Source organism: Nycticebus coucang, chromosome 24 (genome assembly GCF_027406575.1).
Source record: "Nycticebus coucang isolate mNycCou1 chromosome 24, mNycCou1.pri, whole genome shotgun sequence".
Taxonomy (NCBI): Eukaryota; Metazoa; Chordata; class Mammalia; order Primates; family Lorisidae; genus Nycticebus; species Nycticebus coucang.
In genome coordinates, this window is record NC_069803.1 from 22,308,330 (window position 1) to 22,333,868 (window position 25,539).

Sequence of the window (25,539 nt, forward strand, 5' to 3'; positions counted from 1 at the left end):
GATATGCTAGGTGGGGTGGGAACTAGGCAGAGATGGGCTGGAGAAACAACCTGGTTCAAGGTCAGGAACTCAGCTAGCCATATCCTGGAGCAACCAGAACTTCCTACACATGGCTTCCCAAAATGAGCCATGTACCCAGCTCAATAACCCAGACACTGCACTGTCCTCGAGCCCTGGGATAGCCATCATCTAAACCTCTCTCCCAGGGCAGGAGCTGATCTGCCAGGCTCAGATACTGGCACCTCTCAGATACTGGCACCCTCAACGGCTGGGATTCCTCAGCCTTGATCTTAGCCTTGTTTAGACATCCCTTCTAGTTCTACAAGGTGAAGTTTATCACCTAATAAACTCTGTCCCTGGCTTCCCTCACTTGCAGAAAAAGAAACCAAAAAAAAAAAAAAACTCTGACTCTTTAAATAGGCACAAACAACCTCCAGCCACCAAATTCAGCCTGCTCCAAACATTCCCACCTTATGTAGGGCCACAGACCCATTAGGAGCCATGTACTACATTACCTAACCTTCCTTAAAACAATACTAATAAAACGGGTGCCAGAGTTCCTGTCTCTTCTGCCTGAGACGCCTTGTTCAGACATCTGGGTGGGCGGCTGGATTCCCAGGGCCTGTCGCCAGCGCTCTGCAGCTATCTGGCTTTCTGGGTGCTGCGTGCTGAGCTTGGTCTCAGGCTGATCCTTTCCAACTCCCTTGGAGCCCACTTCCTCGCCTGCTCTCTGCTCTGTCACTCCACGCAGCTGTGTGGTGCAGCCCCCAAGGTCGTTTTTGCATTCAGAATAAGCAGAGAATGTGCCTCAGCCTGACAACCAACGAGCTCCTTCTATCTAGCCTGCACAAGGACTTATGTGGCCCATCAAGCCACCAGGCAGCTCCGGGCCCAGGTTCCGTAACCTGGCCACACGGCAGGGTCCTCACATTTGCTCCTGACATCTTCCTAAGGCTCTCCTTTCTCCTGCTGAGTTTTGTGCTCCTATCATTGCATGGTGAGTTTTATCTTAAATCGTTTTAACCAGTCTGTACAGGTGATAAGGCGCATTTTTCTAAGTAAGCAGAAGAGGCAAGCCTACTTCTTTGCAGAGCTCTCCCTGAGTCCTGCAGCTCCCTCCGGGATCAGCACCTTCTCTGAACTCCAGGAGAGCTCGCCCATTTAATGAAGAAGCCCCCCAACCCAGGTCCCTCTGCAGCCTCTGGCCCTTGCTTCATTCCTTCTGAAGAAGTTGGTTTATTCCCAAGGCCTCAACTTCTGCCTCCCTGCCAGGTGAGCCCGCTGCAATCCGGCTGCCACTATCCACTCATGCACACACCACATACATTCTGTGAGGCACCCGACTCAGCCCCGTTCCCTGGTTTCAGGGCCCACTACCCTCCCCCGCAGCTTGGCCTCCACCCTCACCCTCCACTTCCCTTGCCCCTGCTGCCCCTCCAGGGATTCACCTGTCACTCAAGCACTGAGGACACCCAACTCTGCAGGCATCTACCACCTTACCTGTGCCATCTCACACACTGCTGAGGCTTTAATCACCAGTGAGTGATATGCCCAGTAACTCCCAAGCCCATCTCTTCTCTCCAGCCTCATTACTGATCTCCAGATGCACAAATCCAAGTGCCCCCCAGATGTTGCCATGGAGGTGGCAATGGTCCGCCAGGCACTTCAGGTGCTGCATGTCCAGCACCACCCCCACCACATGGCTCCATCGCCCTGGAGTTACTCAACTAGGACACATGGTGGTCACCACCCATATTCACATTCAAATTATGTTCCCCATGTGCCTGGCTCTGTGTGCAGGACAGGCTTGCAGCAAACAAACAGAAATGGTTCTTGCCTCCAGGGCACTTTCAGCCACCCTGTCCTGTGCAGTTTACTTGCCACTCTCCTCTGAAACAAGCCACCTTTCTCCATCCCCACAGCCAATATCTGAGTCCAGGGCAGTGCGCCCCACTGGAAAGACAGCTGTTTAGCTCAGATGCCAGCCCTGAAATGTATGGCTAGTGACCTTAGGCAAGTTCCTTCCTCTGTACCTTGTCCAATGTCTCCTCATTAGCAGATAAAGATAATAGTACCTACGTCATAGCATTGCTACAAGGATTAAATGAGACATAACAGTCTCTAGACACTCTAGAACAGTGTCCGAAACATAGTAGGCAACTTATAACCACCTGTGCCTAGTCCAATCCCTGCTTCCCACAGCCTGGCCTCTGGCTCCCCCCACCTCCATTGTAGCCCACTCCATGTGCGCCCCCACCTGCAGTTCCCATCACCCACCCCTCACCTACCCTCTAGCCTTTGCCATGTTCTTTCCACTAATTCATTCCTGGCTTTCTCTTTCTTGTTTCCAAAGATGAAGCCCCTTCCCCTGGACTTCTACTCTGCAGCAGATGCCCCTCCCTATGCTCCCTCCTCCGGAGCCCACAGCCTCATCCCACTGAATGAGGACCTCTGTCCCCTTGTCTGCTACCCTGCTGGACTGTGTGCTCCTAGGAGGGTGTTGTGTTCCTCTCTGTGAGCCCATGCCTTAGGACCAAACTATGCACACAAGAATAGCTCAATAAATTCCTCTACTAGGTATATATCCAGAAGACCAAAAATCACTTGGCAACAAAGATGTTTGCACCAGAATGTTTACTGCAGCCCAATTCATAATTGCTAGGTCATGGAAGAAGCCCAAGTGCCCACCAACCCATGAATGGATCAATAAATTATGGTATATGTACACCATGGAATATTATGCAGCCTTAAAAAAGGATGGAGACTTTACCTCTTTCATGATTACATGGATGGAGCTGGAACATATTCTTCTTAGCAAAGTATCTCAAGAATGGAAGAAAAAGTATCCAATGTACTCAGCCCCACTATGAAACCAATTCATAGCTTTCATATGAAAGCAATAACCCAATTATAACCCAAGAAGAAGGGGAAAGGGGAGAGGGAGGGGAGGGGACGGGAGGGGGAGGATGGGTGGAGGGAGGGTTCTTGGTGGGAACACAACTATGGTGCATTTTACAAGAGTACATGTTAAATTCACTAAGTGCTGAGTGTAAATGTCTTAACACAATAACTAAGAAAATGAGGTGAAGGCTATGTTAACCAGCTGATGAAAATATTTCAAATTGTATATAAAACCAGCACATTGTACCCTATAATTGCATTAATATACACAGCTATGATTTAATTTTTAAAAAAAAGCTCAATAAATACTTAACAACAAACAAGAAAAATATTAGAATTACAAAGAGCCAAATTTCTACTCACTACAACCAAAAAGTGTAAAAGCCTCCTTCCTAATAATGAGGCTACAATTATTAAAATTTACTATATTCCAGCCTCCGTGCTAAACTTCAGACACAAGTTATGTAATCTAACACTCACAGCAACCCTGTGATCTGGGTACTTTTTTTCCTGTTTTACAGGTGAAGGGGCAGGGTGAAGAAATTTTTTGAAACTTGCTCAAGGTTACACAGCTAGGATGTGGTAAAGTCCCAATTCCAACCCAGGACTGTTGTACTCCAGAGCCCCTTTCTCCCCCAAGCACTAGAGTAGCTCAGAGTAGGGGCAGAGTAAGCTGACTCTGATTTACAAAAGCACCTTCTCTGAGAGCCACATGGCCCCTGTTGAGGTGTTAGGTGGGGGCTTTCCTTATAGATGTGGAACTAAATTCTCTGAAAGTCCCTTCTTACTCCAAGGCTTTAGGAGTCTGTGATTTTCAATTCAAAGCTCTTTGGGTTATTCATCTGGGTTTCCCTACAGCATGGGGTGGAGCGCAAAGTAAGCAAATGAGAAACCTGTGCTGAATCAATGAATGAATGAGCAGGTACATGAATGAATTGATGACACGAATGGATGATAATTCATTTGCGCCTGTCTAAGTCCGTTTCTACCATTCTGACACTCTCTCTACTGGATTGAGGGTCATCATCCCATGGACTCCCAGAAAATGCAGAGAAGGGGAACCCAGCCAGGCCACGCGAGCACCCTCTTACCGGCACAGGTGGTCGGTCCGGCACACACTGCGGAGGTCCAGGCAGTTGGGCTTCTCCTTGTCCTCGTAGGAGCACCTGGGCAGGATGGTTTGCCGGCGGCGCTCAGCACAGGCCTGGTCTTGGCAGGAGCAGAACAGCATGCGGTAGGTGTACTCGCTGGGCACACGGTCGAAGAACTGGCGCAGGGCCTTGTGGCACTTGCGGCGGTTGCAGCGCTCGGTGGGCGAGAGCTCGCGGTTGCAGATGGAGATGTAGGAGGAGCGCAGCTTCTTGCAGTTGTCATTCAGGTTGCAGGCCTTGGCAGCATCCAGGCAGTGGTTGCTCTTGGCGCTGACCGCCGGGTCTGCCCCTGTCCCTGGAGGAAGAAGGAGAGCACAGGTCAGGGGCTGCACAGACACAGGGAGGACACAGCCACCTGCTCGCTGGGAGCACCCAATGTGCTTTCTTGTTCCTGCTCTTTGCCTCAGTTTCCTCATCTGTGAAATGGGCATTACTTAAGAGCACCGACCTCCTAGAGTAAGTTGTAGTGAGGATTGAATGAGTTAATACACAGGTGCGTAAAGCACTTAGGGCAGTGCCTGGCATGGGCTAAGCTGTACCTACAGTGAACTATTACAATGATGATTGTTAATCCAACGTCTTAATAAAACTTGGTCAGGCCAGGCACATCCTATAATCCCAATACTTTGGGAGGCCCAAGTGAGAGAATCATTTGAGGAATTTGAGATCAGCCTGAGCAACATAAAGAGACTGCATCTCAAAAAAAGAAAGGAGAAAAAAAGGGAAAAAACCAGCCTGGAATTATAGTAAACACCTGCAGCCCCAGCTCCGCAGGAGGCTCAGGTGTGAGGATCACTTAAGCCCAGGAGTTTGAGGCTACAGTGAGTTATGATCTTGCCTCCAGCCTGGGTAACAGAGCAAAACCTTGTCTCTAAAAATAAATAAAAATAAATAAAACTTATCACAAACCTTAATCTGTCATGAGAGTTTTAAGGAAAAAAAAAACCCTATCACAACTCTAAAGGGTAAGCAAGTAGGCAGGCCTGGCCATGCTTACAAATGAGGGAAATAAAAAGACTGGCTCAAAATCGCCCAACTAGGGGAAAGCTGAGCCAAGACTAGCTCCAGGGCCCCTGAGCACCCCCTGCAGCACATTGGTACTTGGGGTGGGACAATTCTCATTATGGGGTCCTTCAGTAACCAGGGTACAAATAGCATCCACATGTACCCTCTTGAGCCATTCTGGTGAAAACCAGCTAACCCAATCTCTTTATTTTACAAAAAAGGAAACTGAGGCACTGAGTGGACAAGGGGTCTGCTCAGATCAGCCAGTGGGCTAGCAGCAAACCAACACAGGAGCCCTGACCACACCCAGCACCATGGCATGCCAGGGGTAGCCATAAGCTTAGGGTTCAGCAGGAGCCGTGGCCTTCTCATCCATTCCTCACCCATCCTACGAATGTTTTCCAAAATCTTTTGAGCACCATGCTCCCCAGGCAAGGCCCCACAGCATGGGAGGAGGACTTGGGATGCAGCAAGCTGAGGCCGCACTTTGCTCCCCCAGGAGCCAGTGGACTAGCACTTCCAGTACTCAGTTCCTGGAAATGATCTCTCGGTCATGAAAGGTTGATCAAGACTCATCTTGGCAGAGCCCCTAGCCAATGGGAAGGGAGGTCCCGCTCTGGGAAAGCTCCCAACTCCAGCCAGGAAACTGAGGTGCAGAATAGCATAGTGCCTCAGACTGGGCACTCTGGGACTGAGCCATCAGCGTTCAGATCTGCCCTGCTCCCTGGGGCTCTCAGCTCACCTCATGACCTAAAACACCATCAGATTCTTACCTCCCTCCATCCAAACCTCCCCCCAGAGCCACAGACTCATCCATCCAGCTGCCTCCTCAACAACTCAGCTACAAGCTCAATGCCCACATCTCCCACATAACATGTCCAAAACCAAACCCCAGATTTCTTCCAAAGGCTTCCCTCCATCCCTGACAGTCAACCTTATCCTGAAAATTACTGCACTTTCCAATAGCTCAAGCCAAACTCTCATTCACACATCATACCAGGAGAATGTGGCAGTCCTACCTTCAAAATGTATCCAGAATCCAGCTACTTCTCATCACCACCACTGCAACTACCATAGACAAGCCTCCAACACCATGTGAGAGGTAAGAGCCTCCTTCCAGGCTTCCCTTCCCTGCCCCATGTTCCTCACACCCCACCCATGACAATCATCTCACAGCCCAGCAGCTGCGGTGAACCTAAGGCAGACACTTCTCACTTTGAGGTCCCTAAGCACCCATTGGCTTCCTCATCTCATTCAAAGACCTTAGCATTGCCCTACAGGCTCTATATTTGTGCTGTCCAAAAATGCAGCCACCAGCCACATATGACCAATGAACCTGAAATGTGGCTAGCATATTCCAAATGGGCAAAAGATTTTGAAACACATATCAGATTCTGACAACTTCCTAATAAACAAAACATATTTCATTAATAATTTTTTACTTTGATTACACATTATAGGGATTATAGTTTGGATATGTGGCATTTAAAACGTAATATTAAAATCAATTTCATTTGCTTCTTTTTACTTTTTTAAATGTGCTAGAAAATTGAGAATTACATACCTCCGTGATGTGTATTAATTCCAAAATTCTATTCACCAGTGCTGCTCTGTATGACCTCACCCCCTACCCCTTTTCCCAGGCTGCCTCGATTCTATTCCAGCCACACCTGCCTCCTGATCTTCCTGGAAGACGGCCTGGCCTCCGCCCCCGACTTGCATTTGCTGTTGCCTTGGCCTCTCCCCTGCCTCGTGACTACATTGCAACTTTCCTCATTCTCTTCAGGTCCCTGCTCAAATGTTCCTCAAAAATGAGCCCTTCCTGACCACCCTACAAAGAATAATAATCCCCCCACAAGCCCCATTTACCCCCACCCTGGTCTCCTTTTCCTGCAGCACTCATCACTGTCCGCTGTAGTGTGTACCTATTTACTCATCTGTTTGTATCAAATAACTAAAAAGTGCAAATAGGAAAATGCAGTAAGAGCTCCATGAGCTCTGTCAACAGTGCTCACTGCTATACCCATGATCCCCAAAGTTTGATACATGGGTGCTGAATGGACATTTGATGAGGGAGAAAATAAATGTACTTTGACCGGTGTCTACTTTATAATAAGTGCTCAGAAAATGTTGGCTATTATTAAGGAGGCAAAACCAGCAAAGAGTAGGCAGCAGTGGCCAACACAACAGCACAGGGGGCCCAGCCCAGAGGGTTCAGGATTGAAAGTGAGGAGATGATGGAGGAAGCCACTCATCCCAACCCCTCGTCTGGCCAACATCAGCCCTATAAAAGCAGAAATAGAAAAGCGCCCCCCTCTTCTTGTTGTAAAATTAAAAGCAGGGGTGTAGAGGGATTGGTGGGATTACACCTGCGGTGCATCTTACAAGGGCATGTGTGAAACTTAGTAAATGTGGAATGTAAATGTCTTAGCACAATAACTAAGAAAATGCCAGGAAGGCTATGTTAACCAGTGTGATGAAAATGTGTCAAACGGTCTATGCAAGCAATGTATGGTGCCCCATGATCACATTAATGTACACAGCTATGATTTAATAAAAAAAAAAAAAAAAAGGCAGGGGTGTGGGTCCATCCAGACCCCACAGAATACTATTCAGTGATGAAAGGCGAGTGATCAAGCCACAAAAAGACAAAGAGGAGCCTTACATGAAAGCAGCCACACATCACCCTGTGTGATTCCAACTACAACATTCCAGAAAAGGGAAAACTATGGAGACAGGGCGAGACCAGTGGTTGTCAGGAGAGGCAGAGATGCGGTTGTCAGAGTCGGCAGAGCACAGAGGATTTGTAGGGTGGTGGAACTACTCTGCGTGATGCTGTGACAGTGGGTACCTCTCGTTACATATTTGTTCAAACCCCACAGATCATGCAACTCCAAGAATGAACCCCAAGGTACATTGTGGACTTGAGTGACAACTATGTGTCAAAGTGGGCTCATCCGCTGTACCAAAGGCAGCACTCTGGGGGAATGTGGATAGTACAGGGCCATGCCTGTAGGGGCCAGGGGGGAGCTGGGAGCTCTCTGCAACTTCCTCTCAATTTTGCTGTAAACGTAAAACTGCTCTAAAAAAGTAAGTCTTGCTTTAAAAAGGAATTGGAGGAAATTAGGCAGAAAGAGAATCAGGTTTGTTTTCCTTGTCAATCAATTAATGTATTTTTACTAAGGTCCTACTGTGCGTCCTCAGGCACTTCCCCAGACCCTGAGGCTGCAGCCCCCTCCAGTGTGCATTCTGGGTGGGGAAGGCCGGGCGCAGAGGGGAAGGCATCCTGTCCAGACCTGAGGGTCCTGGAAACATGGCCTTCTCTGCTGAAACCTACAAGATGAGTCAGAGGACTCAGAGCAGAAAAGAGATGGTGGGCAGAGAGGAGCAGGGACAAAGGCTGGGAAGGAAGGAAAGCAATTCAGTGTGCCTGGAGGTGGAAACCGAGAGCAGGCCACTGGGGCACTGAGCAAGGCCTTCAGCCACACTGGGGCATTTGGCCTCCCAAGCAATTCCCTGAGCTGCTATCAAACGGTTCTGCCCAGCCCAGAAGGCCCCAGGACACCTGTCAACACAAAGGCTGTGGTGGGGGCAAGGCCTCTGTGGGATGCACCTGTCAGAGGCTGGCTGGTGGCTGGCAGAGGGAGGAGCAGAGGAGCCTGGAGCCAAGGTGCAGGAGAGAGGACAAGGAGGAACCCCAGAGAAAAGCAGGGCAGTGAATGCAGAGAACAGCAGCTAATTTAGGCTTGTGGCTGCTTCCAGGACCCCCAGGTGCCCTGTTCCCGCTCCTCTCAGCACGCTCCTGAGCTAATGCCGGCTGCAATTATAGCCTCAGTGCCTTCCATCTGGAGCTTGAATAGTGAAGGCTTTTGCTAGGGCGGTGGGACATGTAAACCCCTGGGCCAAACTTGGTAAATTTCCTAGAGAAAAAAATATCAAGAAAAGCAGCTACTGTCTGGTTACCAAGAACAGGTCCCCTCGGGCCCTCCACAGTGAGAAGAAGGGGCCAGTGGCCTGGAAGCTGGGGGCCGCTCCACCATGCAGAAAGGTCCCGGGCCGGCCCAGGCTCTGACCCTGAGCAAACCGTCTCTTCAAGCAACCAGCCCGTTCTGGTCTTGGTCACCAGCAAGACAGTAGTGTCAGGGCCTAGGACAGGGCCAGCGCCTCTATAAGCAGTCACTGCCTTTCCATCTATCCTAGGGCCCCTGTCCCTCCCCGCAGGAAGGCAAGTTCCCCCACTGGAGAGGAAGCAGGAAGTGGGGGATTCTGAATACCAACCTTGGCCTGTGCTGGGGCTACAGCCCCTGAATAAAATGTGCAAAGAGCAGACTGAGGGTTCAGGAAGACTCCCTGCTGCCTCCCCTCCACCCCTCACAGAGAGCTGAGACTACACGGCACTCAAGACGGACTCAGGCCTGGGCTGGTCCTGCAGAGTCTGTCCTCTACACATGTCCCAGCCACAACCCCACGTACATCTCCCAAGCGTAAATAGCGAACAGCTCCTGTAGGACAGAAAGGTAGGATTTACCCACCCTTGGCAGCCTCCAAACTCTCAGCATATTTATCCTCCCAGCCCCAGCCCCTGGGGACATGCTATGGCTTCCTTATCCCCTTCCCTGCCACCTCCCTCAGCAAGGGTGCAGCCAGCTGAAGAGGGGCAGCAGGGCCACAGGGCCCAGCCCAGCCTCTCCTGAGATGCTGCCCTGAACCACAACTGCACCACTAGGCTGTCCCCAGACAGTGGATATCCCAGCAGGAGGATGTGCAAGCCCTCTTCAAACTTATTTCTTAAATTTTTATTTAACATTTATATCGAGCAGGGTTTACCAAACTTCTGCTGCCCAAGGATCACCTATACCTTTTTGGCCATAGTAATAGTACCACCTGTACTAATGTTTAATTAATTTTTCTCTTTAAACCTCTTAATTCTTAAATAGTGAATGTGTTCAATGCCTTTCTTTGACTCACTTTTGAAACTTTTCAGTACCTACCTAGCTTTATCTTTAATGATAACATCTACATTGATTCTGAATTTTTCTAACACATAGTAAAATGAGCTATTAAGATAAAAATATGTATTCCTCTGCTCCATCTCCCATTCTAGCAGTGGAGTGCAATGTTGTCAGAGGGAAGTAATGCATTTGGAGTGGAGGTGCTTCATCTTTGGTGCATCTGTGACCCACACGCCCCACGTCAGGCCCATAGGCATCTGCATTTCACAAGCTCCATCGTACTCTGAGGTCACCTTCCCAAGTTTGGAAATGAAATAGCGAGAAGAGAGCTGAGCTGCCCTTGGCTCACTTCCCAAACACACACCACACACACACCCCACACCCAGCACAGAAGGTGGATTGTGGCTCTCCATTGTCACCAAAGCATTCCCCCCGCCTGTTTTGTCAATCACAGACAGGCCTCTGTGATGGCCGTCATAAGACACTCACCATCTTGTAATCTTTCCAGGTGTTTCAGCATCCCCTCTCGCATTCTAGGAAACTTCCCCTAATCCCGTTTGCAGCTGCTGTCTGCCCTTGAGCCCACCTAGGCCCCTGGGCCAAATGGTACAGCTCTGCCACGTAAGTGAGGGTCAGAGAACCTGGGTCCTAATCCTGTCTCTGCCTCTCCCAGTTGTGTAAAACCCAAGATAAATCACTGGCCCTCTCTGGGTCTCACCTCTTCAGCTGAAAAGTGCTGGGTTTTAAACTCTGTGGTCCCCTACATCGTGTGCCTGTCACACACACACACCTGACCCATCAGTGTGAGACTCTGGGAGCTGGAGGGCCTGAGAAAACTCCTCCGTCTCACCTGTCCTGCAAACCAGAACCACAGATCAATCACAACAAGCTAAAAAGAATTTACTCTGGTCCTATAAACACAACAGCAGTACATATGTGCACACGGGGACACCCAGCCCTGCCCGCCTCTCCCCACGCAGTACCCATGGTCCTGCAGTTGGCACCAGTTGACAGATAATATTTTCAAACACTGACTACATTCCAGGGCCTAGCAATCCAGCTATGAACACGGGGGAGAAATCCCTGCTCTCCAGGGCTTTCACTCCAGTGAGAGGAGGGCTGGTAATAAACACATAAATAAACAAATAAGGTAATTTAAAGAACCAGTAAGTGCTGCAAAGAAAATAAGGGAATAAGAGAGTGATGTTCTAGGAGGTGACATCAGGTAAGCTAAGATAATGGGTAAGAGTGAAACATACAAAATCCAAGGGAAGAGAATTCCAAGCAAAAGGGAAGGCAAGTGCAAAGATCCTGCCATGGCAATGGGTTGGTCACGCTCCCAGTCAAAGGGAAGGGGAGGCTGGGCGCAGCAGCTCACACCTGGAATCCCAGCACTGTGGGAGGCCGAGGCAGGTGGATCGCCTGAGCTCAGGAGGTAAAGACCAGCCTAAGCAAGGCTGAGACCCCATCTCTACTAAAAATAGAAAAACTAACAGGGCGTTGTGTTGGGCACCTATAGTCCTGGCTACTCGGGGAGCTGAAGCAAGAGGATCACTTGAGCCCAAGAGTTTGGGGTTGCTGTGAGCTATGATGATGCCACGGTGCCCTACCCAGGGTGAGAGAGTAAGACTCAGTCTTAGAAACAAAAAAAGGAAGGAAGGGTAAGGTGGCTGGAACTTCCAGAATGAGGCATAAGGAAAAGGTCTTCCAGTCAGGGAGACCTTGCAGGGCAGATAAGAGCTTCAGATTTAATTCTAAAATGCAAAGCACTTGGAGAGCATTAAGGAGGGGAGCCCACAACTTCACTCACTGACATATGGAAGGAAGAGTCTGTGAGGGGTGGGGGGTTGGGGAGGAAGCCAGTTATAGCTGGCAGTAGCAGAAAGATGCTAGAGGCTTGGGTAGGGTGGTGACGGCAAAGATGGCCAAAAATGAAGCCATTTGGTGTATAATTTAGACATAAGGCCAACAGGATTGCTTAGATGTTGAATGCAAGGAGAGAGAGAAATCAAGGAAAACTCCTGGGGTCTTGGCCTGAGCACCCAGTGGATTGTGATATCGTCTCATGAAACAGGAAAGGAAACAAAAGGAAACAAGGAAGAGGAAAGGGGCCAGGACAGACAGAGCTCTGGGGCGTGATGATGTTTAGTGGAGATGAGAAGGAGTGGACCTTGAGCTGGCAGAAAAATCAAGAGATGCTGGTTTCATGGAAGCCAAGACAAGAGTTTCATAAAAGGCGAAACTTACTAAATGCAGAATACAAATGTCTTCATACACTAACTAAGAAAATGCCATAAAGGCTATCAAACAGTTTGATGAAAATATTTCAGATTGTATATGAAACCAGCACATTGTACCCATGACTGCACTAATGTACACGACTATGATGTAAGAATAATAATAATAAAAAAAAAAGAGTTTCATAAAGGAGGACGGTCATCAGACTCCAAATAACAGGGGGCATCAGGGTGAATGGAAAGGAAATTTACAAACTCTCTGCACGGCTGGGAAAAAGGCAGAGGAGGCAGGTCTGCAAAGGGAGGAGCCTGGAGAGGAGACTAAGGGCTGTCTACCTTGGGGCCCAAATTTCCCGGGGTGAGGGAGCAGGTAATAGCCACCAAGACTGTCCCCTCCACACCCCCATGTACCCATGGTGCACCCAACCCCAGCCCTCCCTCAAATCCATTGACTTCCGCAACAAATACTCACTGACAGCCCAGTGTGTGTCAAATACTGCTGGAGACAGGAAAAGAACCAGCAAGGATTCTTGTACAGAATCTAGGGCAGGTGCAGGATTATAATCAAGTCGACAAATGAAAACTTCCCCCTTTGCCTGGGCTCACTCTCCTGGGAAGAGCAGCAACTCTTGTCCAGCTTGGGAGGTGGAGAGCCCAGCTGGGCCACTGACCAGCAGAGCAAGTGTGCACAGGCTGTGCAACCTCTTCACACCTCATTTTCCTCACCTGCTAAGTGGGGACACAACACCCACCCTGCCTACACACAGGACTACACTACAATAAAACAGGACAATGTAGATGAAAATGTCTCTCACGGATTCCGGCCCATAGTGTACAGGCAGTAAAGGCTTATTTACAGATGTGTTACCCAGCTGGCACGGTCTTCCCTTCCACCTCTCTATTCCCTTCACACTGTGCCACCCTGCTAAGAAAAGGGGCAAGTCCCATCACTTTACACTCTATGCTGCAGAAGATAAAAGAGTCCCCATCTTCCCTTGTGAGTAAGAGGAAGTCTTCCAGGCAGTCTGATAGAGCAAGACCTCTGGGCATGTTCCTGATTTCTGGCCCCCTCACTTCTAGGAGTGATCAGGAGCCCCCACCATCTAGCTGGAAGCAATATCTCAGGTGCCCTATCCCCAGGAGATGGCAGGACCAATCCTAGTCCTTTCAGTTGTCACTCAAAGCTCAGGGATCCCATGGGGACCAAACCTTGGCCCCTTTGCTCTGTGCATCCAGGGCACCCGCCCTCCTCAAACCTGCCCTGGAAGTCCTAGTCCAAGCCCCCTATAATCTCAATATTCTCTCTGAACTCTCTGCTCACCTCTCAGTCCTGCCACCATACCACAAGCCACCTCAGCACTCTCCAGGGGACATGGCATTTTTGGAAGCAAGCCAACCTGCCAAAAATCAATCTGACAAATGGCAAATTTGCTGAAAATCAATTTGAAAGAAAATCCATCTGGATTATTTTGAATCCCATTTTATAGTTTGTCAAATTTTAACCACATTTAAAATTCCTTCTCCAAGTTCTCAAATGGCAGGTTCATCTTCATTTTGTGATTCTAGGAATTAAAAATGTTAAGTTTCATTTGTTCACATTTGAAGGGACTTTTTCAGTGCTCTGGTCCTCTTAAGTATAGTTGGAATGGCTAGGGACATTTTGTTTTATTTAGGCTTTTTACCATTCTCACACCAATGACATGTCAGCTTTAATTTTTTTATTTGTAATAATTAAAAACCAAAACTGAGGCATTTCATATTGATGAAGAACATGTCAGTTTTAATTTTGTATTTGTAACAATTAAAACCAAAATTGAGGCATTTCATATTGACGGGATTGACCTAAATCTTTCCTCAGCATTTTTTACTTGATGACACAGTGAATGGATGTAGAATCTGAGGCACCAATCATAAACTATAATTTAGTTTACTGATTATGAAATATAATTTTCTCACCATAAGACGTCTTCCTCGACTCATTTTTTTATTCCAAAAAAATGAATATGTCTTAAAATACAGCTATGAAGATAACTTGCAAAAGTCTTCAGAAGCCATGAAAATCATTCAATGTAAATTTCCAAAAAGCTTTAAAAATAATTCAAAGTAATGAGTTTGGATAAATCAATGCATTTGGTAAAAATCAGTGACATCATCACTGAGCATCCTAATTCATCCTAATTTCAACAGAAGTAGACATAGTGTGGTTCATGCATACTAGACATCTAGGCCCAGAGAGGGTGAGATCCTCCCACTGTTTCCACACTCCCTATCTCCCTGGGACATTCACACCATCGGTCTCCACCCTGCTCCCCCTTGGAGCTGTCACCCACCCACTCACCATCCCCTTTCTCAGGAAGGATCGTAGGCCTGGCTCACCATCTCCTGCCCACCATTCCCAGCACCCTTCCTAGGGGCTCCCACTTCAAAGGCATGATCTGTCTGGGGACAGGAGAGGCCTCTTGCCTCCAGGGATCTCTTCCTACCCTTAGCTCCCACTGCCATGGTCATACCCATGGCCTTGGCCTTCACCAACATCCAAATCACCCCTGAAATGCTGACATCAAACATCCCAAATTCAGGCCACCATCTCTTCCCCTTCCAACTCTCCGTCCAGATCCCCCCTCCAGCAATCTTTCAGCCTCCCAGGCCCTGACCCATGACCCAACCAGTTGCTCTCCTTTCACCATCCCCCACCCTGTCCTCATAGCCTCCCTACCCAGCCTAGACTTCCATGCAAATACCCTAAGCTCCTCAGCCCCATTTTCCTCTATTGGTTCCTTGTGGAACCAACAACCCCATGAGACCCAACCACCCCTATGCACGCTAGTTCCTGAGCCTCTGAAGTCTCTGGGAAAGACACACATACTCATACACACACACACACACACACACACATGTATATGGGGCGAGCATGCACACAAGCACACACACAACCAAGCTGACTAGTCCCACTTTAAATTCTGTACCTCAAGCCTCAAAAAACCTAATATACCCCTTTCACACCCTCTCCTGCCTCATTCTTTCCCCTGCCTCTTCCCACCAGTTCTAAGCTGATAACTTCGTGTCTCAGTCTGTTTGAGCTGCTGTACTAAAATGGCATAGACCAGGTGGCTTATAACCAACAGAAATTTGTTTCTCACAGTTCTGGAGGCTACAAGGTTCAAGATCAAGGTGAAGGAGGATTTGGTGGTTGGTGAGGGCTCCCTTGCTGGTTCATGAAAAGCATCTTCTTATCCTGTCTACACTTGCATAAAGGGGCAAGTGAGCTCTCTAGGGTCTCTTTTGTAGAAACACTGATCCCAATCATGAGGGCTGCACTCTCATGAATCACCTCCCTGAGGCCTCGCCTCCTAATACCCTCACCTTGGGAATTAGGATTTCAACCTATGAATTTAGGAGGGACACAAGCATTCAGACCATGGCACCTTCCTCATACTTCATGAGAAAACAGAAGATTTGGACCAGCCGAGTCCAACCTGCAGCCCGTGGGCCGTCTACAGTTATCTGAGGCCTGTTTTGCTTATCTGTGGTGTTAGATTTCACAAAAATTATGCACAGACATATTTTTGCTCATTGGCTTTTGTGAGGGCTTGTGTATTTCATGTGTGGCCCAAGGCAACTCTGCTTCTTCCGGTGTGGGGCAGAAAAGAAGAAAGGTTGGACACCCCTGATGGGACAGACATGTCCCAGAACTCTTCCCAGAGCTCTTCCTGAATGTCAAGGTCCAGTGGCTAGCCCCAGGGGGGGAGCTGTGACTGCTCTAGGGCATGCAGGCCTTCCCTCCCTGTCCCTTCTTCCCTGCCCACTTGAGACAGAGGCCACTGTCAAGAACTTATAACCATTTCCTCTACACACACACACAGACACCACATATAGAGCACACACATATACCTCCACACAGCCTCACACACTCTGACACACACACAGCACACACCCTGACACATACACACTCACACACACACCTTCACACTCTGCACAGTGACACCCTCTACACACAACCCTACACACGACCACACACTGACACACACCATCACATACACACTGAGACATCATTCCACATCCACAAACACTAACACACACACCTACACACACCTATACACACCACCACTCCCCCATACACTGACACCCATGCCAACCCCACACACGCCACCTGACAGCCAGTGCACACACGTCTACACAAACACTCCACACACGCTGCCAAGCACACTCCACACACATACCCGCCACATACACACATATCTACACACTGACACTCCCCACCTGCACACTACACACACATGCACACACTTACACGCTGCACATGATGGGGGCTGGAGCTGCAGCACCCAGACAGGCCCAGCTGGGAGGGGAAACCCAGTGCAGGGGCTCAAACTTTGCTCTCCCTCGGGGTAAACTGGGGAGAATCCAGTTGGTGGCTCAGCCAGGCACACACCTGAGGGGAAGAGAGTCCCACGAGAGTTGCCTCAGGATCAGCCACAAGCTGCCCTCACCCCAACCACTGGCGGAGCCCATCCCATGTGAGAGGAGAGACAAGCAGGTGGATCCTTAGAAGATGCTATTTGAAGAGTACCAGAAAATCCCCTCACCCAAAAATATTCACCCCAACCTGAAATTCTACCATCCTATCATTAAAAAGCCTTTGCAGGGGGTTAAATTTAGTTCTTTCCTTTTTTTTTTTTTTTTTGGTTTTTGGCCGGGGCTAGGTTTGAACCTGCCACCTCTGGCATATGGGACCGGCACCCTACTCCTTGAGCCACAGGTGCTCTTTCCTCATCCTTTTTTTCACAGCAGTTTCCTCCTTGGACACAAAGGCAACAAAAGATGAAGTCACCAGCGCCCTACTCACACCTTCTCCAGCAAATCCTTCTACCCACTGACAGGAGCCTGAGGTCGCTGGCGTTGATAGGGAGACGGAGAAAAGGGAAAGGGAAGGGGGGAATGTAGCAGAAGCCCACGTTTCCCCTCCCCCCAGTCAGTCCCAAGAGCTGCTTGGCCACCCCCCAGCCCACCTCCCTGTCCCCTGTGCCCCACCCCCACCCCCTGCCCCCTCCTCGGCCATCAGACAATTCCCCCTGAAAGGGGAGGTGTAAGAGGTGACAGAGCAGCAGCGAAAGCCCAATTTTCCTTGACACTCAGAGTCTCTGACAGCTGTTAGAAGAAGAATGTGATTTTGAAATTTAAATAACACGCTTCTGCATTCGGCTCAGGCAGACAACCTGAGGATAAGCAGTTTATCGCCTGAGCCACCGTGAAGGGGGCAGGGAGAGAGGCTGCCTGTCCCTCCGGAACTCCCCCGCCCGCCTCCCTGTTCCCAGCACCCCACACCTTGTGGCAGGGCTGGGATGTCAACACCTCACCCTCCTTTCATCTTCCAGGCAGCCCAAAGGAATAGAGGCAGAGTCCAGGTTCAAAGGCTGCGACACTGAGGTCAGGTGCTAGGGGACAGGTCCAGGGAGGGCAAGAGACCCACTGGAGCAAAGCCAGGCCCAGTCCTCCCCCACCCCCACAGGGCCATGGAGGTGTCTTCATGGGGACTGATTCTTGATCCCAGGAAGCAGTCTCTCCCCCACCAAGGGCAGCCCAGGACCTCCCTAGGGACCCAGGTCTCTAACCCAGCAGTCACCCCAAGCTTTGTTATGAAGCAGTCCTGGGCAGGAGTCCCAAAGGAGGAGAGACCATCTGTCTGTCACAAGGTCCTGTTCACCATCCCTAAAGGAGACTCGGGGCTCCTTCATCATGACAAGCTTGGCCAGACCTCCCAGCCACGACGTTGCCAGAAATGTCATTCCCAATCCCCGCTTTCCCCTCTTCCAATACTTCCCTGATTCCCGCAGCCACAGCAAGTTGTTGCTTCCCCTGAACTCAGTCTGCACTGCCACCGGCAATAAGGCTCCTACTGGGTCTCTAAGCACCTATCTACTCGCCCCACTAGACGGCCAGGACCTGGGTCTGATTCATCTTATAGCAGTGGCTGACTGGCTCTGGAACACATGGAGCGCTCAGCGTTTACTCCACAAAACATTCCTTTGGGGTCCAGCCCCAATCCCATGAGCACTTCCTGCTCACCCCAGCCAGGACTGACCTCTCCTTGATACTCTGACGCTGCAGCACAAATACCTCACAATGGCTTAACGCCACCCACCAGGCCACTAGCTGCCTCCAGTCCCCACCCTCTGGCACCCTGGGAGGAGTTGCCTGTGCCCTGTACTTGCAGGGCAGCTGAACTGCTCCATTTTACAGATGAGAAAAAAAGAGGCTCCAGAGGCCAAATGACCCTGAGATCACACAGGGGTGTGATTGGATTCAAAACTAGGACTTGCTGGCCTGAGAGTCCACATTCCATCATGACTCCAGGATGTTCTGTGGCTGTGTGTTAGGAACAAAGCCCAGGGCTAGGTAACCAGAGGATCCAGAGGGGAATAGATGCGCTGGACACAGACAAACACCCACAATCACACACGTGACCCCAACCCGTGGGTGTGAGCACCACAATAAAGGACAAAGTGCCGCGGCACCGGGGCAAAGTGATGGTCACCCCTCATGGCCATATGCAAGGCTTCTTGGCAAGGGGTAGAGGGTGAGCCTTTAGTTCCCTCCTCTCCTGAGCCCCCTAAAGGAGCCCACGGAGTACCCAACAAGCACGAATGCAGAATACAAATGTCTTCATACAATAACTAAGAAAATGCCATGAAGGCTGTGTTAAACAGTTTGATGACAATAGTTCAGATTGTATATGAAACCAGCACACTGTACCCCTTGACTGCACTAATGTACACAGCTATGATTTAAAAAAAAATTTTCACAGTATATGAAAAAACTTATATCACAAAAGTAAAGCAAATCTAATTTTTAAGCCAAGATTAAAAAAAAAAAAGAATGCCCCTGGGCCACTCTCGAGACTTGCTGGCCAAGCAAGGTAGACACTGTCCATCTCATCTACCTCCAATCCACGGAAGGCCACTGAACCCAGATCTCTTGCCAGCCCCCAGTCACAGCCTAGCACACAGAAGCTGGAACCACCCAAAATTCCCACTTAGCCCCAGGCTCCCAATGCCCTCTGAAAAATCACCCGGTCACCTCCACTCCACCCCCCACCAAGCACTATCCCAAAGGCAACACAATATTCCCACTCCCAGAAGGCCAGGTTCTAAGCAGCCCTGCCATATCTGCCATCTGCCCTTGGAGAAATAACTCCACAGTAACTTTTTTTTTTTTTTTAAAGAAATAGAGTCTCACTTTACGCCCTCAGTAGAGTGCCATGGCATCACAGCTTACAGCAACCTCCAACTCCTGGGTTTGGGCGATTCTCTTGCCTCAGCCCCTGAGTAGCTGGAACTACAGGTGCCTGCCACAACACCCGACTACTTTTTTGTTGCAGTTTGACAGGGCCGGGCTCAAACCCACCACCCTCAATATATGGGGCCAGCGCCCTACCCACTGAGCCACAGGCACCGCCCCTCCACAATAACTTTTATATAGCTAACACAGCTTGGCATGGGGCCACGCACTCACCTGCATCCTCTCACTTAGTCCTTACACAACCCAAGCAGGTAGGGGTTTCTAATGGCCCTACTTTGAGCAAGAGGAGCGGGGGCTTAGAGGGTGGGCACCTTCCTAAGGAACACAGCAGGCAGGGCTGGAATTTGAGTCCCATCCATGTCCCACTATTTGAGCCCTTCTCTCTGAGCCTGTTTATTGTCAGGCTAAGGGGTAGGACACGACCTACTACATGATCCCTAAGTTCATTTCCAAAAGCAGAAAATAAGATGAACATTTCTATAAACATACTCCATGGCCACACCTCTGCCACACCCAGGCCCTGGAGATGTAGGCTACACCAGAAGGCAGAAGCAGCACTTGATGACAGCCAAGGCCAAGTGCTCACCACTTCTCCCTGTCCTTTGCATATGGCTCCATGAGCTATGAGGGGTATCATTAGCCAGCCCACCCATTCCTTTTCATCCCTGCTTCTCCTCGCTCCACACAGGCCCTCAGGACCTTCCAGAACTTTCCAGGACCTCTTTCCCTGAGTGATTTCTCCCCACCTGAACAATCTCTCCCTTCTTCTCTGCCTCCTTCCACCCTCCGCAGACAGAAGACGACTGCCTGAGCCAAGCCCCACTCAGTCCTGACACATAGCGTGTGCTCTGCCTACATCCATCCTCGCCAACTCCCCTTAGTGGGCGTCACACACTGGTCTTACAAATGTAGATGCTGCAGCCCCGAAATGCCACAGAGAGGCCCAACAGCACAGCCCCTAAGTGGACAAGCCAGGATTGGAACCCAGGACTGTGTGGCTCAAGGCCCATGCTCTTCCCAGGAACCAGGTACCTCTGTTTTGTATTTTCAAGGGCAGTTTGAATTACAAGAGACAAGAGAAACCTCCTCTCTTCTCCCTGAAATCTCTCTCCCCATACGCCAGGGGAGAGTAGAGCACCTGGACACTTCTAACATCACCGTGGCCGTGGCTCATGATGCATCCAGACTGCTCCCCACCCAGCCCTGGTCTCATAACTAGCTGCTGTCACTGAGCCCAGGGCCTGTAGGACTGGGCAGAGATGAGGAGAAGAAGCTGCCCTGCCCCTGGGCTTCAGCCAGCAGGTGTTACAGGGATCCTGGCAGTTTGCTTTTCCAACAGAGTCCCAGGAGTGCTTTTCAAGAACCCCAGCAGGGAGAGAAGATAAGAAATGAAGAAGACACGTTGCAGGAGGCCTCTATAACAGGGCCCCAAATTCTCAGGCATGGAATGGTAAAGAGATAGTAGCAACTGAGTCCCAAAGATACAATGGGGCAACCCAGAGGAGGCCGCCAAGACTCTATGCACCAACCCACCAGCCGTTCCAGGCAGAGATGGTGGAGGGGGTGGCACGTGGCCCAGTGTGGGTGTGTGAGGGTGGGGAGGGGCTCCCTGCTGGTTTCATACATCCTATAGGACAGTGGCCTTATAACTCCAAAGCCCTAGTGCAGGATCTTGGGGCACCCAGTGTAAGACTCCCCAGCCAGCATGCCACACACAGGTGGCTAACACAGGTGCCCACAGAGTGACCCCTCAGCCCCAGGGTGGCCAGGCAGGGGCCCCCAGTGGTTAAGCACCTTGTTCTGTGTGCCCTGATGGGACACAGGGAAGAAGCACTGCTCCAAGCTCACATCATCACTCTTCAGAAAAGACACATAAGATCTGAAGTATGGAAGGGACCTGCCCAGGACCTTACAGAAGATTTCGGCAGAGGCCGCACTGGAACCGGCCTCCTGGCTCCCACTCCGGCCTGCTTCCACTGAGCTCCCCTCCATGGCTTCCCCACCCAGCTACTTGCTCAAGCCTCCCCCAACAAAGCCACTATCCACCCAAGGTGCTTTGGGTGGCACAGAGTCAACAGGAGCAATGAGGAGGGACCATTACAGGCCCCAAAGCCCAGCCCTCATGGTGGGAGAGTTCCTGGCCCACAGTTGCGTGGAGCCCAGTTATCTCAGGGCAGCAGGTAAAAGGGAGTTGATTCAGTAAGCTGCAGACCCAGTAATTTTCTCATTTGTCTTGTCAACATCCTGTCCCACAGAGTGTCAAGTCCATTACGTAAAGATTTTCTGCTAGGAAGATACTTAAGAGTGAGTCTAGTAAGCAGCAGGGGCCAGGACTGAGGGGAGACTCTCTGGGCTTCAGCACACAGGAGCAAGCCCAAGTCATTTATTACTGAAGGGAAGCCAATGGCACCTGTGCACGCTGCTCAGCTGGTCCTTAAGCTATAGGTAGTGTGGGACACGGGTACCCAGGGGGCCACCAGGGCATCCCCACCATAGCATCCACAGGCCACTGGCATCTTCCACCTGCTTGTGAGCATGGCCACAAAAGGAATGGTCCCAGGTGGATTTCTATTTGAAACTCATCAGGAAATGTGAGGATCAGAACATCTGTGCTAGGCAGGAGCCCAGTCAGCTCTATCTACTCCAGCCCTGCCAGATGGCCCAGACTTACCTTAGAGCCAGTGTGGCACCCACAGGCAGGGCCCAGATGGGAGCTTGCTGTGAGCCCAGTACCTCTGCTGTATTCCCCTGGGGGTTGGGACAGTGAAAGTCCAGGACTTCCCATCTTTGAGATCTCCATCCACCACTACCCTACCCAAGGCCATGCCCAGACAGCCACCCTCCTGCCTCCCTCCTCCCAGGGGCATTCATGTCATCCCCAGTTCAATCTTAGAGTACGTATTTTCTTTTTCTTTTTTTTTTTATTAAATCATAGCTGTGTACATTAGTATGATCATGGGGCACCATACACTTGGTTCATAGACCGTTTGACACATTTTCATCACACTAGTTAACATAGCTTTCCTGGCATTTTCTTAGTTATTTTGCTAAGACCTTTACATTCCACATTTACTAAGATTCACATATACCCTTGTAAGATGCACCGCAGGTGCAATTCCATTAATCCCCCTCCCTCCGCCCACCACCTCCTCCCTCCCCTCCCTTTTCCCCTTCTCCCTATTCTTAGGTTGTAACTGGGTTATAGCTTTCATGTGAAGGTCCTACATTAGTTTCATAATAAGGGTGAGTACATTGGGTACTTTTTCTTCCGAGTACGTATTTTCAATGGGAGGGGAAGGTGTAACCTCAAGGGAGCAAAACTTGGTTCCTGAGTGAGCAAAAAAAAAAGTAGATAATACAATAGTTTGTAGCCCTGCAAAACTTAGCCCTTTGTGATAAAATTGTATTCCTTGATATTTAATTTCTCTAGTTAGGAAGAATTAATTTTTCTCCTTAGAGGAATAGTAATGGAAAAAAAAACAGTTGAGAAATCCTGCTCTAGAGAATTCTTCCTTTGGAAGGGCTTGGAAGTTTCGCTGAAAACTCTTTCAGGTCACACAGTTCACAGTTGAGAGCAGTGGTTCTCAGTGGGCAGAGACTGTGCCCACCAAGGGCATATGGGCCACTGTCTAGAGCAGTGGTTCTCAACCTTCCTAATGCCGCAGTGTATTTTCATTGTTACAAAGGGGTCGCAACCCACAGGTTGAGAACCGCTGGTCTAGAGACACTTTGGATTGTCACAACTTCAAATAGTGCTCCAGGACAGCTCCTCCCACAAGAAAGAATTGCCCAAAACATCATTAGTGCTGTTATTGAGAAACGCTGTTTAGAGCAATAGAAACTTTAGAAGATTCCAAAGACTGCCACACAACTGCCTGTAAACCTGGGACATGTAAACAGGACCCATATGCTCAGAGATTCCTGAGAATGACCCCACTCCAGACCCCTGGGGCCCCAACGGCAACTCCCGGCAGGGCTCACACCCACGCTTGCAGAGAGTTCCAAGCCCAGAAGTCCCCCGCCTGTCCTCAAGAACAGGGTGGGCTTCCCTCGGCCCATTCTCTCCCAAATCCCACAGGGAATGAGGCCAAGAAGAAAGAACCACAAGGCTCATCTGGTTCCCAACATGGCCCTGGCAAACACAGCGAAAATGGCCTTTCTCACTCCCCAGGGCAGACCAGCGTGGGGAGCAGCCTGGGGACAGGAGGTGCCTCCAGCAGACGCCTTCCTCAGTGCGGTAGGTAGGGAAACAGAGCCGTCAGGGGAGACGGAAAGCCCAGAGCAGAACAGATCATGGTAAAACCAGTTAAGACCAGCAGCCATAGCTAACGTGGACTGAAGGCTCATGGAACATGTGAGCATTTCACCACCCACTGACTGTTCAGACCTCACAACAATCCAGCCAGGTGGGACCTGTTACTCCCTCCATTTCCCAACTAAGGAAACTGAGGCATGGGGAGGTTAGGTAACTTGACCAAGTGGAGGAACTCCAAAGCCGGAGAGCCAGGGAACCAGAGAGAAGGAACAAGGACAAGAGATACAGGTGACATCAAATTTCTGATGCAAGACCTACTCCGTGACAGTCACCAGGCCAGGCGACGTCTGTGAACACGCTTCTCTATACAAGCGCCCGGGAAGGTAGGTATCAGGGTCTCCTTCAGACACAGGGGGAACTGAAGTATTCAGGAACAAGCTGGAGAGCAGCAGAGCCAACACAGACCCAGGTCGCCTGCATCTGTCTACCATGTCACAGGGCCAAGAGGAGGACTGGCGGAGTCCCCACATGATCCCTCTTACCTGAGAAGATCGAGGCATGCCTGAAAATGTCCGAGAGGCGGGAGGTCACAGGCTCATAGGGGGAGGCTTCGTAAAACTCTTCACCTGGAAGAGAGAACCAGCATGAGACACAGGCTCCTCCTGTGCAGACTGTTCCCAGCACTCAGCAAATCCGCCTGGGCAACATGCCACGACAGGGGCTGGGCTTGTGCTGCCAAGGAGGTGAGAAATGGGGGCAGCCCTTCTCAAAATGAAAAGCGCTTGCCAGGGTGAGTAAGGAGGGAAGTGTTTAACATTTCATGCAGGGATACCTCCAGCTGGGGAAACTCCTCCTAATCAGAACTGCCTAACACATCTCTCTCATGACCTCCTGTGTGGCCAGCCCTCTCTGAAGGACTTCTGGAGGCATCTGGAAGGAAGGCTTAGAGGAGGTGAATAATTCATGGTCCATGGGAGGCTGGGGATGAATCATAGGATTGGGAGCTGAAGAGCCTCCACCATCACTCAGTATAGCTTCCCCCATTGAACAAGAGAGAGCTCCAAGGTGGCCCAGAGAGGTGAAGCCACCTGCCTGAGAAAACACAGCTATTCCAGGAGGAGCCAGAGCTAGATCTGGTCTCCTGACCCGCTTTGATTCCCATCACTTAGCCAGGGGTATCTTGCTGAAGGGGCTCAAAGTCTCTAAGCTCTTGTCCACCTGACCCCCTCCCTCAGGCTCCATCCATCCTTCCCACATCTGCCAGCTCCTCAGACCTGTCTTTGGGACTTTGGCGGAAAACACAAATGAACAACAGGAGACAGATGGCCCTGGGCTGCCCTGGAGACCGCCATCACCTCATCAGGAATCTCGCCACCCTATGCGAATGCCTGAGCAGGAAAGGAAATGTCCTCTGGAGAGGTTACTGGGGAGACAAAATCAATGGCTGATCGCTCAACCTGCATGTGTGTGGCGAGGGGGGTGGGGAGACAGGTGATCAAACACTGATCTCCCATCCAACCAAGGCCCAGCACCACAGGCAGGCACCCCCACCCAGGAGGAGCACAGGTGCAGCAGCCTCTGGGGGTGCTTGCAGTAAGGCGCCACTCTTCCAGAACCAGGAGGGGCTGGGAGTCCTCCTGGAAGGGTCTTTTTCCTGTGGTCATCCAGCAGCTAGCACCGGAGACTCGGCTAGGCCCCTGCCAGCTCCTGGAACAAGGACTCTGTCTGCTATGCCCCAC

General features: G+C 50.2%; 1 protein-coding gene across 3 annotated transcripts in view; it reads right to left on the reverse strand.

The window, feature by feature from the left end:
* The window catches only part of GFRA2 (GDNF family receptor alpha 2), an 84,940-nt gene that overhangs the window by 48,743 nt on the left and 10,658 nt on the right, over positions 1-25,539 (reverse strand). For 2 of the 3 annotated variants that reach the window (XM_053578744.1, XM_053578745.1), the window contains exons 3-4: positions 24,343-24,426; positions 3,993-4,347 (exon numbers count right to left, since the gene is read on the reverse strand). In XM_053578744.1, the coding sequence (XP_053434719.1) occupies positions 3,993-4,347; positions 24,343-24,426 (439 nt within the window). The remainder of the gene's footprint in view (positions 1-3,992; positions 4,348-24,342; positions 24,427-25,539) is intronic. The other variant, XM_053578747.1, reaches the window with a different exon arrangement.